The sequence below is a fragment of the Diadema antillarum genome, unplaced genomic scaffold, assembly GCF_040938485.1.
Source record: "Diadema antillarum isolate AM-2024a unplaced genomic scaffold, OU_Dant_1.0 seq00001165_RagTag, whole genome shotgun sequence".
NCBI lineage: Eukaryota > Metazoa > Echinodermata > Echinoidea > Diadematoida > Diadematidae > Diadema > Diadema antillarum.
Window position 1 is genome coordinate 807,154 of NW_027271972.1, and position 16,295 is coordinate 823,448.

The following is a 16,295-nucleotide window of genomic DNA, read 5'->3' on the forward strand; positions in this document are numbered from 1 at the left end:
TATATATATATATATATATATATGATGGATGCATGCTGGTCTATGTGAATTACGTATTCAATATGCTGTTTGGAGCCTTTGAACTAAATTGTTATGACATTTTTTTCGAAAGCCTATCTAAAGTAATGAACTATGAAATTTACATTGCTCCAGTTGGTGAGAAATCATTACAACTTGGAAATATATCAATATAGCAAACTGGTAACTGTAGGCCTGTTACTGGAATCTTATCACTGTAAAGTCACAAGCGCATAAATCATGCTCTCTTAACATTTCTGACAGCAAGTTTTACTCCCATTGAAAAAAAATTCCACAATCGAAAACCTTTTTAGGAGATTGTCTGAACTATGGACACGGAAACATTTTTTTTCTTTTTAAAGTGTAAGGACAATTTTTAGATTTAAACATCTCGACACCATAGGATGTTATATTTTGAGAAAGTTCTAATCAATAGTTATAGGCCTCTACACCATTCTTCGAGTAGAGTTAGGTTAGTATTTTACATCCTAGAGCATTTGAATCATCATAATACTTTTGATTTATGTTACTAGATCCTCTGATCCAGGTATGGCAAATATATATCATTTTGATATTACTTTCAAGATATATTCCCTTGTCGGTATAATGAACAACACAAACTTCAAAAGATTCTTAGGGGAGTCAATAATCAAACATCTCAAATTTTATGCCTCATGTTCAAAGTTGTAGTGCATGGGTGACTGCATGCGACATTTGTTGGGAACATTCAATAATCGAAGTCAAAGGTCAGAGTCTGTGGGAGGGATTTCAGCCAGGTGCAGCGATGACCCCGGTTGGGCTCTTGGAATGACTGCGGTCTGTCAACCCCAACCCAGCTACGAATATTCTCGCTACATAGCATGTGCAAACTCTGCGCACTCCCATTACATCTCTCCAGTATTCTCTTTTCAATCGTAAAATTTTGCAATCATTTACATAAATTTGCAAAGCTCTGGACAGTAAAATGCAACCATACTAGAGCGTAGTATGCGCTGTACTGAGGATAATTTAGTACAAGGACTATGATGTAGTGACAAGTAAATTCGAAGCCACGCGATGCTGGGCACCTAGTAAATGCATTAAATCTGTGGTGCGCATAGGCTGATGTTTAATGGGGGAGTGTTCCTATGTTCATCGTCCATGTCCTTCAAGGCGGGAACTGAACATTACTTATTCATGAATGTTCTCAGGACGTGCGAGACAGCTAAGCTCGCACCTTCCGACATCGATCTTTGTCGTTCTTTTTTCGTCAATAATGATGCATTGCAATGCAGTCTAACCGAGGCTTTCTGCGAGGACAGAAGGCGGGGAGATCTATGGATTTTTATTGTCCTGATTTCAGCGGTTTTCTTCACATGGAAACACATACCTACCGACAATGAATGGGAGACAACAACAGCAACGACAAAATTTGAATCACTTCAACTCGAACGGCACGCGGGTATTCTTCGGCCGTTTATACCATCAAAACAGTTGCCAGATGATTAAATGCTTGCCGTCAAGGATTGATATCATTGTTAGTTAAAGATGCATGCAAGAACCAAACCCAACATGCCAGTCTTTCGAGGCAATGTTCAAATAAACATTATGATAGTTTTGAATGGCAAACAAAAATGCTGATGTTGTATGTGGGAAGCAAGTATGAATCAAAAGACTTCCGAAGCATAAGGCCATCAACAGAGAATTCGCAATGGATGCCACTTTTTTTTCGGCATCCCAACAAATTCTGTGACCTCAAACCCTTGTTGATTGACGGTATACGAACCTTACTTATAGTTCTGCACATTAATGTACCTCCATCACCACTAGTTATCCTTCATATTCCCCCAAAATTAGCACCATCACCAAGTTATATCCATGCATTGACACCATAATATCACAATCATCATGATTTCAATTCGACACAAAAAACAAAAACGTCACAGATATGCTGAATATGATAAAGGTTAATTGCTTGAGCAGAGCCATTAAGCCACCATTCATCCAGCTCACTGAAATCATAACGCAGTTCTCTTTAACATGCGGGAAAAATGTTAGAAGAAAAAGCCTTTTATTCCGACATCTGACATCAAAGGACTCCTACCTTAAGTCAAGTTGTTCCGAAAGATTCCTCTTTTTGATGGGCCTAAGACATCGATAACAATTGCAAGCTTTAGAAGAAAATCACGATGGCGGATGTCACCAGGACATCGTAGAGGTGAAGGCTACACGGTCACTATCCATTTTTTCTTCCTGACATGAGCTAACGGTTAACTCCAGAGAAGGACCAACATAGGAGGCCCTATATGCCTGGTACTAGGAGAGTTAGTGTAACTTCTTGTATCATAAGGTAACATGGAAAGATGGCTAATTAGTTTATCTTGGTTAACATTATTCTTATACAACGGAAGCGTATCCTTGCTATTTGCAAGTTATTTCGACAATGGTCTGAATGGATGTATACGAATAAAACACAATTGTGAGTTTTCCAAATGAACATCCTAGTCTGTAATGAACGACAGGAGTGACAAAACTTAGAACAAGTATTATGTAATTGAATGCCTGCATTTCTCCTATCAAGATTAAGAATGAAATGTTTCGAGAATTTGAGGCATGACATAAGACTCACTTGAAGATGATCTTGTAGACTCTGTTCAGAATGATGACCATCTTGGCTGCGTGGATGAACCGCTTGCGTGCCTGTCATAGCAACGAAGAGAAAAACAATGATTGTGTTCAAACCCTATGTCGTAAGTACAGGCAATCAAGGCATATTACACTCTGCTAGAATGAAAGAACATTACAGTAGGTATACAAGACACACTTAGATATCCTCATTAGTGCGTAATACGAGAGGAGATCCGTCCGGGTCTGAGCTAGATTATCCGTTTATGCAGTTGGTCTACATGTATTTTGATTTTCATCAAAATTAATGGTCGTCACAAAATTGTAATAGTTAATCATTACCGATTATTTTGAAAAAAAAAAAAATTCTGCATTCAGTTTTTACCGTGCACAGGCCTAATTCAGTAAGCGCTTAGTCTTTGATTATAGTTTCAACGCCCCTTAAGTGGTGCATGGTAATCAGCAGGGAGTTGCTCCTGTGCCATTGGGACAGCTAAAACTTTGAAAAGCGTGTCAAGGATTTCAACTAAGATTCTCGCCTCTTGTAATCTTCCATCCATGCACACAATGGATTTCCCTGGAATTGCTTTGCATGTTTTTTATGAGTGAATTGATTCCACACAATTACATCTGAATTATCATGGGATGTCTTCCAACTAGTCCTTTATTGGCTAAGATGCCATATTGATTTGATTTGATTCTCCTCTCTCGTTAATCTCCCATCCAGCAAGTTTCGCTTCAAGGGGTTTAAACGCTCTGTTCTGACAGGGCAGCTCCTGTTTGATAAGTCTATTAAACAGGCAAACCAACAGGATGCAGGAATCTGGAATCAGATATATCAGAACCCCCCTCCCCCCGTATCGATCGCTGGAGATATCAGTCTGGACGAATATCGATACCGATAGCACGGCTCATTTCAGTCGTGAATCTAGAAACAAAAACTTTCTTTATCTGGTCGTTGTCTTTAGGCTCTCAAGGATTCCCAACACTTAATTCAAGACAGATGGTGCGAAGGAGGTCTCCACGAAATCAATGATTACCTTCAGAAAGCCACTGGCTAGAGGGTATCTTTGTTCGAGACAGTATCGAGCGGAAAAGTCAGAAGAAAACACTCGCAATGGTAATCTTGCGTCTCTTATACGTAAACGCACTTATTGATCTTGAACAGAAGACAGTAGGCAAGTTTTAATGTCACTAACTGATGTTAACATGCTTCGATAATCATCAGAGCTGTATCAAATAATTTCCATTGAACGCTTTAACTCACGACAGCACATTTTATAAATAGCTATCGGATCAGTCTCTTATACAACTTGCTAGGAATTGAGAGACTTCCATAGTAGCGAATTGTAGTAGTGGAAAGAAGGTGTCACTTTCGACGTGGAAGAAAGGTTAGGAATATAGGCCTACGTACGTGACATAAGGATTGTAGAAACTGCAGCACGTGTTAAACGGTATCATTATCCATGTCGCTGACGTCATAATTTGTTAAACATCCCACCATTCATAAGACAGAATGAGGAGAATGAGAATAAAGACAGAGGAAAATATTGAAAAAACAAATCTGTTATGATAGCTATAAGTCATCGACTACTCGAGTTGCTCTATTTGTTCAAAATTGTGCATTTCGTGGAATTGCGCTCATTTGATCAATTAGCAATGTTAATAATGCTGAGTTCCTGTTAAAAGTGAGGTATCAATTTCATCAAAATACCATAAAATTTATTGCACTGAAAAGTTGTGTTGGCTGTAGAAGGACTAAGAAGGTTTGCGTTGAGAGGTGGGGCAAAGATGTGCCACTCTCTTTATAATAAGCTTTACACACTTAATCATCATCTATGAACCACCACTTTCTGATTGTTCCTGTGTGAATATCCCCGGGTCTCTCTAACTTCAGCCTGATACGTCAACCAGAAATTTGATCATCATAATCTAATACTAGTATGGTAACCAATATCAAGAATCTCGCTCTTCTTTTAATTGTTAGAGTGGCTCCTAACCTCACCATCATGGTAAACAGATGATTGGGTTGCACGACATTTCTAACATTTCTATCGCTATCAAGGAAGAAGAATGACTTGAAATCAACATTCAGTTTTTATAAGTACGTGTCACAATACTGTAATTGTCTCCGGCTGTTCACTCTGCATGGATCTTGTTAGTTTAGCACCTTACCCGCTCTACTGTGTAACGCTTCGCGGAAATGTACATGGTAATTCATCGATTAAGCAAGAATTTAGTATTGTCATGAGCAGTGCGTGTAAATATTTGATAAAAGCAGTTAATGTGTAAGTGTAAGTGATAATAGGGTCTTCGTTTTGTTTGTTTGTTTGTTTGTTTGTCTGCTTGTTTTCGTTTTAGGAAACAGAAATAATATCAGTATTCTATTTTCGTTGAGGCAGTCACTGGCTGCTGGTATTGACGTAGGGAAGATGATGTCCATGGAAATATGACCCTAGAGCAGCTAAGTACTGCGTGTTATAGTGTAAAATCTGACCAAACACAGAGACGAAAATACCATCGCGAATTCTGGAGATGTTTCTGAGATTAGAGGAACTTACATTGAACGGCGACGCGGACCTACGACACCACTGATGATGGATTTCGCCAGAATCTGGCGTGGTCGGCTCGCTGCTTTGAACACCGAGAAGACCGCGGAGATCTCTAGCACGAGCTCGACGTCGATTGCGTGTTATATGTCGACCATGATGTTGGCTGTTCTGGTGATGAAGCTGATGCAGGGGCTTCGAACCACTGCCCGATGTACTGGGAGGCATTGTGCCGGGGCGTTTACCGAAGGAGTCGGATGGCGATACACCTGAACTCATCATGCTGTTCAGAACTTCTTGATGCTTGACGTCTATTCAACTCTTATGACGATGAGGTTTGGTTAGCGGTGTACCTATCCAAGTCAAACGCTATCTTCCAAACTCATTCCAATGTCATCACCTGAAATTCGTGTTCCCAGATATCAAATGACGAAAGAGGGGGAAAGCCTCAATCGTCTAGTGCCATGTGAAAGACAAATTAAAGCAACAGTCACGGTTTCAGTGTCCAGGTATCATTGTCCAGTGAAGCTATTACACGGTACGATGTCAAGACGCCGAGCTCCATTCTCCTGGAGTCCGACAGCTGCTAGGTTAATGTAGTCAAATGTCAAAGTCGCAGAAATTAACTTCGTAATATCCCCACTGACTTCCCATTCGCATTTGGGAGAGGGAGGCAGAAGCTCCCCCGGAGCCGATTATCTTAGCAACACCTAATCACAGATCCTTCTATTATCATCTTGTCACTGTATGTGAAACATTATCCTTCCAGATAGCTGGTGTCACAGTACAATGGCCACAGGTGTCGGAGTGAACTCACGTCCTCGAACAACCGATTAGATAAAAACGTCTGTGGAAGAAGATTACTGCAAAACATCCGTCATATCATTATGTTTAATGGAGGATTATGGACATTGCACGCAGAGAAGAAGAGGTTGAATTTAGTTGTCCTTGCACCTTGCTCCTTTGGTCAGCATGTTCAAAAGTTCCGGTTCAAAATAAGTTCATTAACCTAGCTTTAGCTACCATCGCGAGAAATAATATGCATTTATGATATTCAAAATGGTCAATGACAGCACAAGATCTTTCTCTCGAAATTTTCAACCTTGTGTCCGCAGGAAATATGCCGTGGAAACTTGACAGGTATTCTTAGTGAATTGATTGATTTCAATTGTGGGCTCCCATGCATCCCCCACACTGATCCTCCAGTGTAGTATTTCTGATGTCGGTGAGTTAAGCAGAGATTTGCAAGCGCTGTATTATTACCATCACTCAGCGACAATACCTCCCTCGCGAATCCAGTCTCAAGGTATCTGAAGAAATGTCATACACCTGACAGGATCCATCACGAGCATAATGAATCATAACCATAATATATCATGTCCACAAGTGGAGTTCATAAAGCGAACGCGTCGGTTGACGATGATCGCAGACACCTAAAAGAGCAAGAGAGCCGCGGCGTCAACACACCTGCACACGCGGACCAACTCCAGTGATGTTGTCGCCGATCCCCTCAGCTCTGTAACTGAACAACACTCAACGCTATTTGTGCGGTCTCTACCGAGAGTCGACCTCTTCGCGTCGGTTCGCTGACTCCGTGAGGGGGAAACCGCTTTTAACCAAACTCAATGTCGCAGAACAACTTCGCTGTAGAATAAATTGTTCTCCAAAGTTGATCAAAGAGCTGCCATGGACTTTGGACGATTTTAGGAATAGGGAGGAATAAAATTTCGTATGGTGACGAAAATAACCCCCTGTTAGCGTTCCTTGGCTGTGGTGCTTTTTATTCCCTTCATTGAAATGCGATTCTATTCTTTTGCTGATGTTATCAAATATCACAAAGCTCAAAATTGAAGACTTTTTTCCCGGTCGTTTGTCAGTACGTCGCCATAGAGAACTACTAACACCGACTGACTTGCACTTTGATGAACTCTGGACAAACGGAGTAACTTCGTGTACAATACCAAAGTAATTCCTTCTCTCATCCTGTACGGCTGGGAGAATGCAGCGGTTTTTTTTTTCACTATGAGGGAAGTTGTTGTTGTTGTTCATTTCCATCTGTGAAGATGGCTGGATAGCCCATATTCAGCTACACTAAGCTGGTCTTCCATGGGGTCCAGTTGGATGTGGGGTGGGACCACTTCACCGGGTTAGACACCCTGCTCTTTTCGATGAATGAATGAAGCGGGATCTTTTACGTGCATGAGCTGTGACTCTCTCATACACGGGACCTCCATTTTATGTCCTATCCGAGGGACAGAGTGTTTTGCCTCTTGCTAGAGGGGACGGTATGTTTACACACAACATTGCTCAGTCCAGACTCGGGTTCGAACCCGGGCCGCGTGATCGTGAGGCAGACGCGCTACCGACTGAGCCAACTCACCGCCCTTGTTTAGAAAGTCACATCAATTACTTGATTTCAGGCTTTAATCATGGAGCTACAACTAATCGTCCCGGTAACTCTGTCTTGGGATTGTGTACGTAACAAGATGAATAGGCCTACATAATGTCTGTCATAGATTGGGGGGGGGGGGGTAGAGATGTCAAGTTAGAGGGAAAGCGAAATACCAGTGAACACGTTCTGTCTTTCACCGAGATATCATCATAATTCCAAAAAAAAAAAAAATCGAGAGGGAATGAGGCGAATTGTTAAAGAAGATATATCACCACATGTTCTAGGTTTTTTACTGCTACTTCAGAAAAAGAATATTTATATCTTTATAGCTAATTTATCGTTACTGCTATAACTTGGCAATTATCAAGATGGCGGTCTTCTAAAAGATCAAATCAATTCAGATTCGAATGCGCTCCTTACGATCCGTACATTTATGCTATTGTATTGTCATTGCATTGTCAGTAGAAGCAGAAATAAATGTCTGACTGAATGAAGAATTGTATGATAACAATATGCATGATGTATAACATTCAAGTGCTACTTGTGATACTGTTGGTGCATCGTTCATCAATGCATTTATGTGTCTATCTAGACGTACACTTTCGCCACCCTTCGCCTTTAGTCTGTTAGGAAATTCATCAAAATGGATCGGTCATACACAGAATTGATAAGAGTAGCTATCCAATCAACAACTCTGTAACTCCAAACTAAGCGAAAGTCGAGTGGAGATGGAAAATCATTACTTGTCTGTGGCACAACACCTGTATATTAACCACATGAGTCTAAAAATAATGTCCACGTCTTAGGGTTGATGCACAGGTGCCTTCATACCAATCAACAGCTACTGATTAATTGATTTTTTTTTCATCCTACCATTGGAATTCCTCTCGCTTTAGGTTTAATCTCTTAAGCCTTTTTACCACTTAACCGCAATTGTTGGAAACTTCTCCTGACACTCGACTGTGACTGATAATGTTATTCCAAAGGTGCACAGAAAATGAATGTTTTTCGACGTCTCCCGTATTCACCCCAAGTCCCGTTCAAATCGATTTTCCGGTTGCTATCGTAATTAACCCATGACCTGGAACTGGTGAGATTGCACTCGCTGTACATTGTAATTCAATGCCGCGTCGTGTGCTGACAATGATGCCCATTTTTCAAATAGAATAGGATCAATTTGAGAGGAAGTCTTAATGTGTGGTATTGTTGCCATGCATTGCATGTTTCAATGTTCGTCCGCCTTATCAACGCGATCGACGGAACAGTGCTGCAAAGAATACTTGTAAGTACAAAATGTGTATCAGACTTCTACAAGTAATGGCAGAGTTTCAATATCAAGCATATTTTACGCTTGAATCATGTGTATTGATTATAGCAACAAGGACGAGACATAGAAAGTGAGTGAATAAGTGAAACGCTATCACGACGTTGAATGTCACTTATCAATAACAATGCGTTGACCCTTTAAACCTTTGATATAACTCAACGTCAGACAGACAGTAGAAGGCAGAGAAGCAGAGAAATCGTCGTCGTGCGATCACATTAAACAAGGAGTTTGTGAAAAGAAACGAGCATTTTGAGAGACGAATAACGGTACGTTCCCGACGGAAAAAAAAGAAGAAATCTGATAAAAGAGATCAACCGATGAGGGGACAAAGGAAAGTGGGGATTTGCACACAAATCTAACCTCGTGTTTACTAATCGGACCCCCAAAGCCAGTCAACAATGAAACTATTCCCAAATACTACCAAAGAACGCTCGATTCGTCCCCCTGATTTGAGCACTTCGCTGCCATCTCTTTTTTGTCTCGTACCCCAGCTCCGGAGGATTATGGCACTATTTCTAGAAGAAGGTTATAACGAGGCAATCTGGTGTGAAAAGCAGAAGGCATGCTTCACAAACGTTACGGAGGAATTTCAAAGCTGTGGAGACCATATTATACAGAAACAACATGATAATGGCAGTCGGATTTCATTGTCCTCCTTGGCAGTGCGCAGACAATTCCTCTTCTTCTTCTGTTTTTTTTTTAATATTTATATTTGTGTAATGCCAACCCATTGACTTTAAACCGTAATGGAGAAAGCATAAGAAGAGATCAGAATTTCGAAGGGGATAGAGTTAACATCTCTTCCTGCTGATTTAATCATGAGCAGACATATTTACTTAATCCTTTGAAAGGAAATGTCGGATGTAAACCCCTTTTTAAGGGGTGGAACTTGATAAGTGGATAATACAGATTGCTTCATTGCAACACTCTCTTCTGGTTTACCTCTTTTCCCGACGGAACCCTGCTGGTCGTGCTCATGACAACACCCCCATCGGTTATTTTTGACTCAGATTAATGCCTCGAGACATAGGCCCTAAGCCTCAACTCCTCGGAGTAGATTGTAGCTATAGATTCTCACATCATGTACTCATGACCTTACTATGCGTCATGTACAAGGAGCCCTTATAAGGTGGGTGTCAGTGTGGTAGGCTATGATTAAAAATGCATCGACAATGGTAACAGGATGGTGTTAGTGGCCTAGGCTCTTAATTTGTTAAATGGTGTATATATGATATTAAAGCTGAGTTCCAATCCTTCCTAGTGCAAACATTCCAAGGCAAACTGTGTTTTTTTCCTTGTTTTTGTTTGTTTGTTTGTTTGTTTGTTTGTTTTGCTTTTTTGTTTATGCTTGCATAGGGTAGAATTGGGCATCTGACGTCAGTGTAATGAAAATAGGAGAGCTCATTTCAGGAAGGAGTGCTTTTTCTTTAGAGTAGGCCCTGCGTTAATGCAGTCAATTTTTTCTTTTCATTTAGGCGTTTTCTTTAGCATTCGTGAACATTCTTAATCAGTTTTGGAGACCGCGGGATGTTCTAAAACCGTTACACTTAGAAGGTCTTAGATTTATCTAAACTGATAATCAATTGGGTTTTTTATCTATTGGTGACCCCTCTGATACTACTAACGAAAATCTATTTTGAAGCGCGCAGACCCGTAGAAATCAATCACATGGCGCTATGTTATTCTTGTTGTCTTTGGATTTTTTTTTAACCAACATAATACAACAGCAGACGCTGTGTATGGTCATGATGGTAGGCCTATGTATAAGTACTGTTATCAGAGGACATGCCGCAGTTTGAAATAACCAAAAGTTTTATTCTTATCAAAGCTGGACTAAAACAAAGTGAAACCACAACCTTTAGTACGCATCAATTTTCGTTGCGTGAGAGTACTGTAAGGATCTCAAATCCAAATCGATCGAGCACTCACCGTTCCTTGAAACATTTTGTTGTTTCGTGCACGGTAGTGACAACAAATACATCAACTTTTTATCCCAACGTAGAGGTCGCCATCCATGAAAGCCGTACCACCAACATTGGTGTGTAGTGCCCAAAGAGATTTTCCCCAGTGGTGGGGAGGAGAAAATTTTCTTTGGTAGTGCCTTAACTAACTAACTAACTAACTAAGACTCGATACCACTGACCTCTACTACAACATTACAGATGCTACTGGTTCTCAACATTACCGAGTTCAAAAGCATCTGATTACACAGTGCAAGTCAGTCCTATAGGTAGTGCTTATGAGATACGGTATTTAAGGAAGATTTAACCTCAAGTGTAAATATGGAATCAGTAAATGCAGAATTATCAGTAGTACACATTAGTGAAGTTTGATGAAAGTCGGATTATCTGTATAAAAGTCACGACATTTTATGATTTAGAGTTAAATCCAATTGCCGTCATGGTTTGATAAGAAGACTACAACAAATTGCAATGTCACAGTGGGGTAAGAATTTAGAGAAACATAGAGAAAGTCATTTAAAAATCAATTTTATGAAAAGTACACATTCCTTTAACTTGATACTGACATATATGTTAAGGGTATCATTATTTCCCTGGCCTTCGGAGAGATGCAAGTCAAGTGCTTTTTCATTATACTGTGACTTGATATAGGCACTATGTCGAATATGAGAAGGCATGTAGTCGCCTACGTTTTGCGAAGGCTCTGTTGATTAATGCAGGAGTATTTTATGCATATCGAGATTTTATTCTGGGTGGCAACTGCTCAATTAGCATCTTGAAAATGTCATAGAAAGTTCGATCTATAATTGCTTTATCGACATAATAACCACACAAAGTTTAAACAGTGTCCAAATATCAATGTCATTGTACACCAGCTGTCCTTTTTCTTGTTTTGTTGTTTTGTTTTGTTTTTGCATCACAGAATGCATAATGATATGTATGAGTTTGCAACTTGTATGAACGATACGATGGTTGCCTATAGAGAGTGCTATGACTGTCAAATGGCTTTGCTTTAGTATCGAGTCACAATGACTACAAATGTGAGAATCGAAGAAGAAAGATTTGGGATTATAATCTCCGTGTTGAAATTTACTGTGAAGAAGGCATTCTGCGATGATAAGAAACTCTTTCGTGTGATTGCAAATGGCATACTATTATGGCATTAAATGACCTGTGAAAATAATCTTCAATTATATCTATTTACTCGATGACGCGACATTTGCTCCTGCGACACTAATTGTTCCGATTTTTTCTCCAAGGACTTAGGGTCAGGGTTGTGATAAGGTTTTGGGGTTTTTATAGTTTGATTTGAAGATTAGGATTATGGGTAGTATTATGTTTGCGGGTTGATAAATAATGTTGCAACTGAATGACAAATTGCCATACATCGACTTAAGAGAGAAAAACGTTGGAGAAATAATGTTGGCTTAGCGTGCAAATAATTCATGGGAGCAATTGTCTCAGGAGCAAAAAAAAAAAGACTCATTGAATCAATTGCTCTTAATATGTCAAGACTATGTACATCATTTGACCTTGTTGTATAGTGTTAAGGCATTGTGTCAAACTCATCGGTTGGGCTCCATAGTTGCATCAAAACTCGGACACAAGTAGCATCTGATGTTCTATAGAAACACGTGTCAAAATTATTTAGTGCATATTTCCGGATTTGGAATACCTTAGCTCTCTTCTTCATTTCCTCTTGCTGCTGAACAAGAAAGCTGATCCTCCTCCATTCCGACATTCTGTCTCTGACGGACAACCTCCGGCTGAAACTCGGAACCGACGACCCTTCGACCTCATCGAGACCGAGCTGTCCCAGGCTGAACCTCGTACTCCGCCTCCTCATCAGCTTCCTGTTGGGTGGGAGCTCGGCATCACTCGGTCTCTCTCCTCCTCCTCGCCCATCTCGGCTATTGCTGGTCCGACGACGTGCAGCGCGTCTCGACTTGGTGAACGCCTTCCAGATTTCTTCATCCTCTTCACTCGTAATCGTTTCCGAATCAATCGACTTCAATCTACACTTCCGTGCCTCGGCATGATGATGACTGGTCGTCTGGGAGGTGTCCGAGACCGAGTTGTTTTCGTTGATGTTCGGCATCAAATCGGGCACCAGCTTGAAACTGCTAGCACGACGTCGAGCCAAGCCGAACCCGCGGCCAGCAAGACCTCGCGTGCCACCGCCATTTTCCCCTGAGCCGGTGACAAGAAATTTCGACGTCAGGTCTTTAGTGAGGTTTGGGAGGGGAGCCACTTTGGATCGGGCGAAGAAACTTGCCACTCCTTGATTTCTTGAGTCTGTACTGCGTTCGACTTCCATTTGTGTCGGGTCCCCACTTACACTCCCTGGTTGCTCCATTCTTGCCGTTGAATGTGTGCAAGCCACGCGCAATGACGATTATAAATTTTTGGTACGTTTCTAATAAACACGAATAGATTACACACGATTCGATGGAACATCATTCACCAAATGCCAGTAATGCCATTTAGAGGTAGTCACGATCAAAACACTCTAGTATTCATAGAAACAAAACGATGATTTGATATTCCCATAACGATGTGATCGAAAGCAATATCATAACATCCACAGCATTATCACAACTTCTTACGACTCCTCCACTCTTCGACACGCAAATCCCTGCACTGCGCCATCATTCACGCTAGGCATTGATTAGGCATTCTGTTGACGAAACTTCAATCCCAGGTCGCTTCACACCGAATATCACTCAAGACTTCCGCTAAAAATTCACAAAAACAGTGAAGAGATGATGAAATGACAGATCAAAAGTTTAGAGTCATTTTGAAGTGATGATGTCCAAAATTATGTCCCAAAATGCTTCTCAAAGCTTATCAAGTTGTCCTGGCGACGCATGCTCATGTAAGTCAGGCGTTGAAGGGACAGCATTAAGTTTAATGCCTCGCTGCTTATATCGCTTTAAACAGATTGTGACATTGTTCCCCCGACCCACTACAAAATGCGCCTTTATTCCGCATTATTGATTACATGTTTTGCAGACGATTTGCTTGTATCGATATCAGCAAGTCACGATTGCACACCAGATAGTAAGGGATTAGTGGATAACCGCGTGTATAGGTAGGTTAAAGATTAACGTGAATCTCCCGTGGCCATGGTAACCCAAATGCCTCAATGGCAGCGGAAATAATTGATGATGTATGTTGAAGCGATGACCATTTACACAGAAATAGAATAAGACAGGACATTGATTACTGTGTCATAAAACGGTCAGTTAAAGTATGAACATTGTAAAATTTAGATAGTTGTTAAAACAGCAGCACAGCTGTATAACTTGCTACAAAAATTTGAAGCATACCGTAAGATGAATTATTATCGAAAGAGTCATGGTATCAATCGTCAATGAGACGAAAGTTCAGCTTTAACATGAATGATTATCTGCCACTAATGTCAATAACCTTTTTAAAATCATGTCAGACCGTGATATATAAACTCGTGAATAGTGATTATACTGGAAATTTCGGACGAATATGAACTCTTACGGATACGAAGAAATTAGCATTTTGACCGAAAATTGCAGCTAGGAAACAATGACTGTTCAGTTCCGAATATCACCGGGTTCTGATCGGCAAGGTGCATTTTCTATTTTTAAGCACGGCAAGTCAAGTGTCATTGACGACACCGAGGGTGTCTTCTTCAAGTGGCCTTCCATTCAGGCGGGCGTGACATCAGCGGTAAAGCGGCGCTGGACGAATCTTTTCATCGCTTTTGATGGACGCAGCCCCACTTTTAGAACTCAATCGATTTCCGCTGCAATGCCCTTTGTTTTCCCCGCTAATCGCTCGCTTTCCAATTCGATTATTTGACTCGAGCTGATGTGCATTGTGCAAGGGGAAGATACTTAGAGCGCGGCGATACTTGCTGGGTGCTTATACATTGGAGTTGCCAGAACAACTAAATCAACTACGAAAGCAAGACACTGCATTTCCTATTCCACTAGCAACACTAACAATAAAATGCTTCCATCTTTCATTCGACTGTGAGGAAGTACTTGTCACTAGGTGAATGATTTCAAAAGAATTACATCATTGAATTCTTGGAATACAAAATTCCTCACGAAATCCGACGGGCCAGCAATCATCTCAGATCTGTCAAATAATGATGAAGCAAGCCTTTCTGTTCAGCCTCCAGAGAATCATGGGGGCAATTTATTATCTTATTTTTCATTTTGCCGTATCTTTAGTTTTTGTCACATTAATCGTTTCAGCATTGATAACTGAAAACGCCCACTTTTTCCATCAGTAGGGCTTATAATGAAAATGTGAATATTACTGTATTTAAATAAAAATGATAGATAAGTATTACTTTCCATATCTATTAATGTCATCACAAGATATTGATATTGCTTGTTAGCCAAATGATTCAGGTGTAATCCAGAATTGATAATTGCAAATAGTAATCCCGGGTAGTATATGTTTCATTCTCAATAGAACAGAAATTGATGACATTATTAGACGTATTCCCATCCGTCTTGCGTGATATGACGATGATAATTGTCCTATATCAGGGAAAGTCATTATTGGTATATCCCTAGGACTAAGTTATCATGTAAACACATGAGAGAGGGATGTTGTGGGTATATACAACACCTTGTCCAAGAATGGAAGAATCAGGGATTTGAACCAGTACCTTCAGATTAAAAAGCAATCCTTTCCCCTTCTCAAAACCACACTGGTCCCTTGCATGGTCAAAAGACAGACAGACAAATGACTAAATGAAAGTGTATTCACCAAAGCCAAAAGCTCATAGTTCTATATTCTCTGATATTGGTTTGTGAATTGACAGTGATAGTGAAGAAGAATTGGCCGGTCTAAAATGGAGTTAAACTGAAAAATAGGGCAATGACTGTGTACAGGTTGTTTACTTTTGACCGACGGGAAAACAAGTACGTCAAACCAAATGAATAAACATGAGATGGAGTCAAGGATTGCACGCACTGTGAGATCGGCGCCCTCTATGCCTTTGCTCAGCGTAGGCTTCCAGCCAATAATTTATGGCGCATGAGTGAAAGTAGTGACGCACCATCGTGCTGGCTCTCGAAAGTGACAAACTACTCACAGAGATGCTTTGAATGAAACTCCTGAGTGACAGGTTAACACAACAAGAACACGGAAAGTGGCTCGAAGATATCTTCAATATTTTCGAACTTCATAGGAAATGAAAGGAATGTTTGGCTGTCTCATACGCTCTGCTTAACTGAAAGAATATTACATTATGGCCTGATTCATAGTCATATGTCACCCTAAGTCACATATGAAATCGATGGGACATACGAAGAATGATTCTTTAACTACATTATGAAGTGCCATGGCGTTCATACACTTCTTATCAACAAAATTCGAAACGTCAAAGTTTAGAATGGAACCGTATTCATCTTTCTTTCTTTTTCTTTTGATTTGTAAAATATTTGACG

The 16,295-nt window shown here is 40.4% G+C and overlaps 1 protein-coding gene across 1 annotated transcript in view; it reads right to left on the minus strand.

Annotated features, from left to right (window-relative positions):
* The window catches only part of LOC139744370 (uncharacterized), a 35,839-nt gene extending 22,632 nt beyond the window's left edge, over positions 1-13,207 (minus strand). Inside the window, exons 1-2 of the mRNA XM_071654811.1 lie at positions 12,527-13,207; positions 2,627-2,697 (exon numbers count right to left, since the gene is read on the minus strand). Coding sequence (XP_071510912.1) covers positions 2,627-2,697; positions 12,527-13,207 — 752 coding nt within the window. The remainder of the gene's footprint in view (positions 1-2,626; positions 2,698-12,526) is intronic.
* Between the last annotated feature and the right edge of the window lie 3,088 nt (positions 13,208-16,295).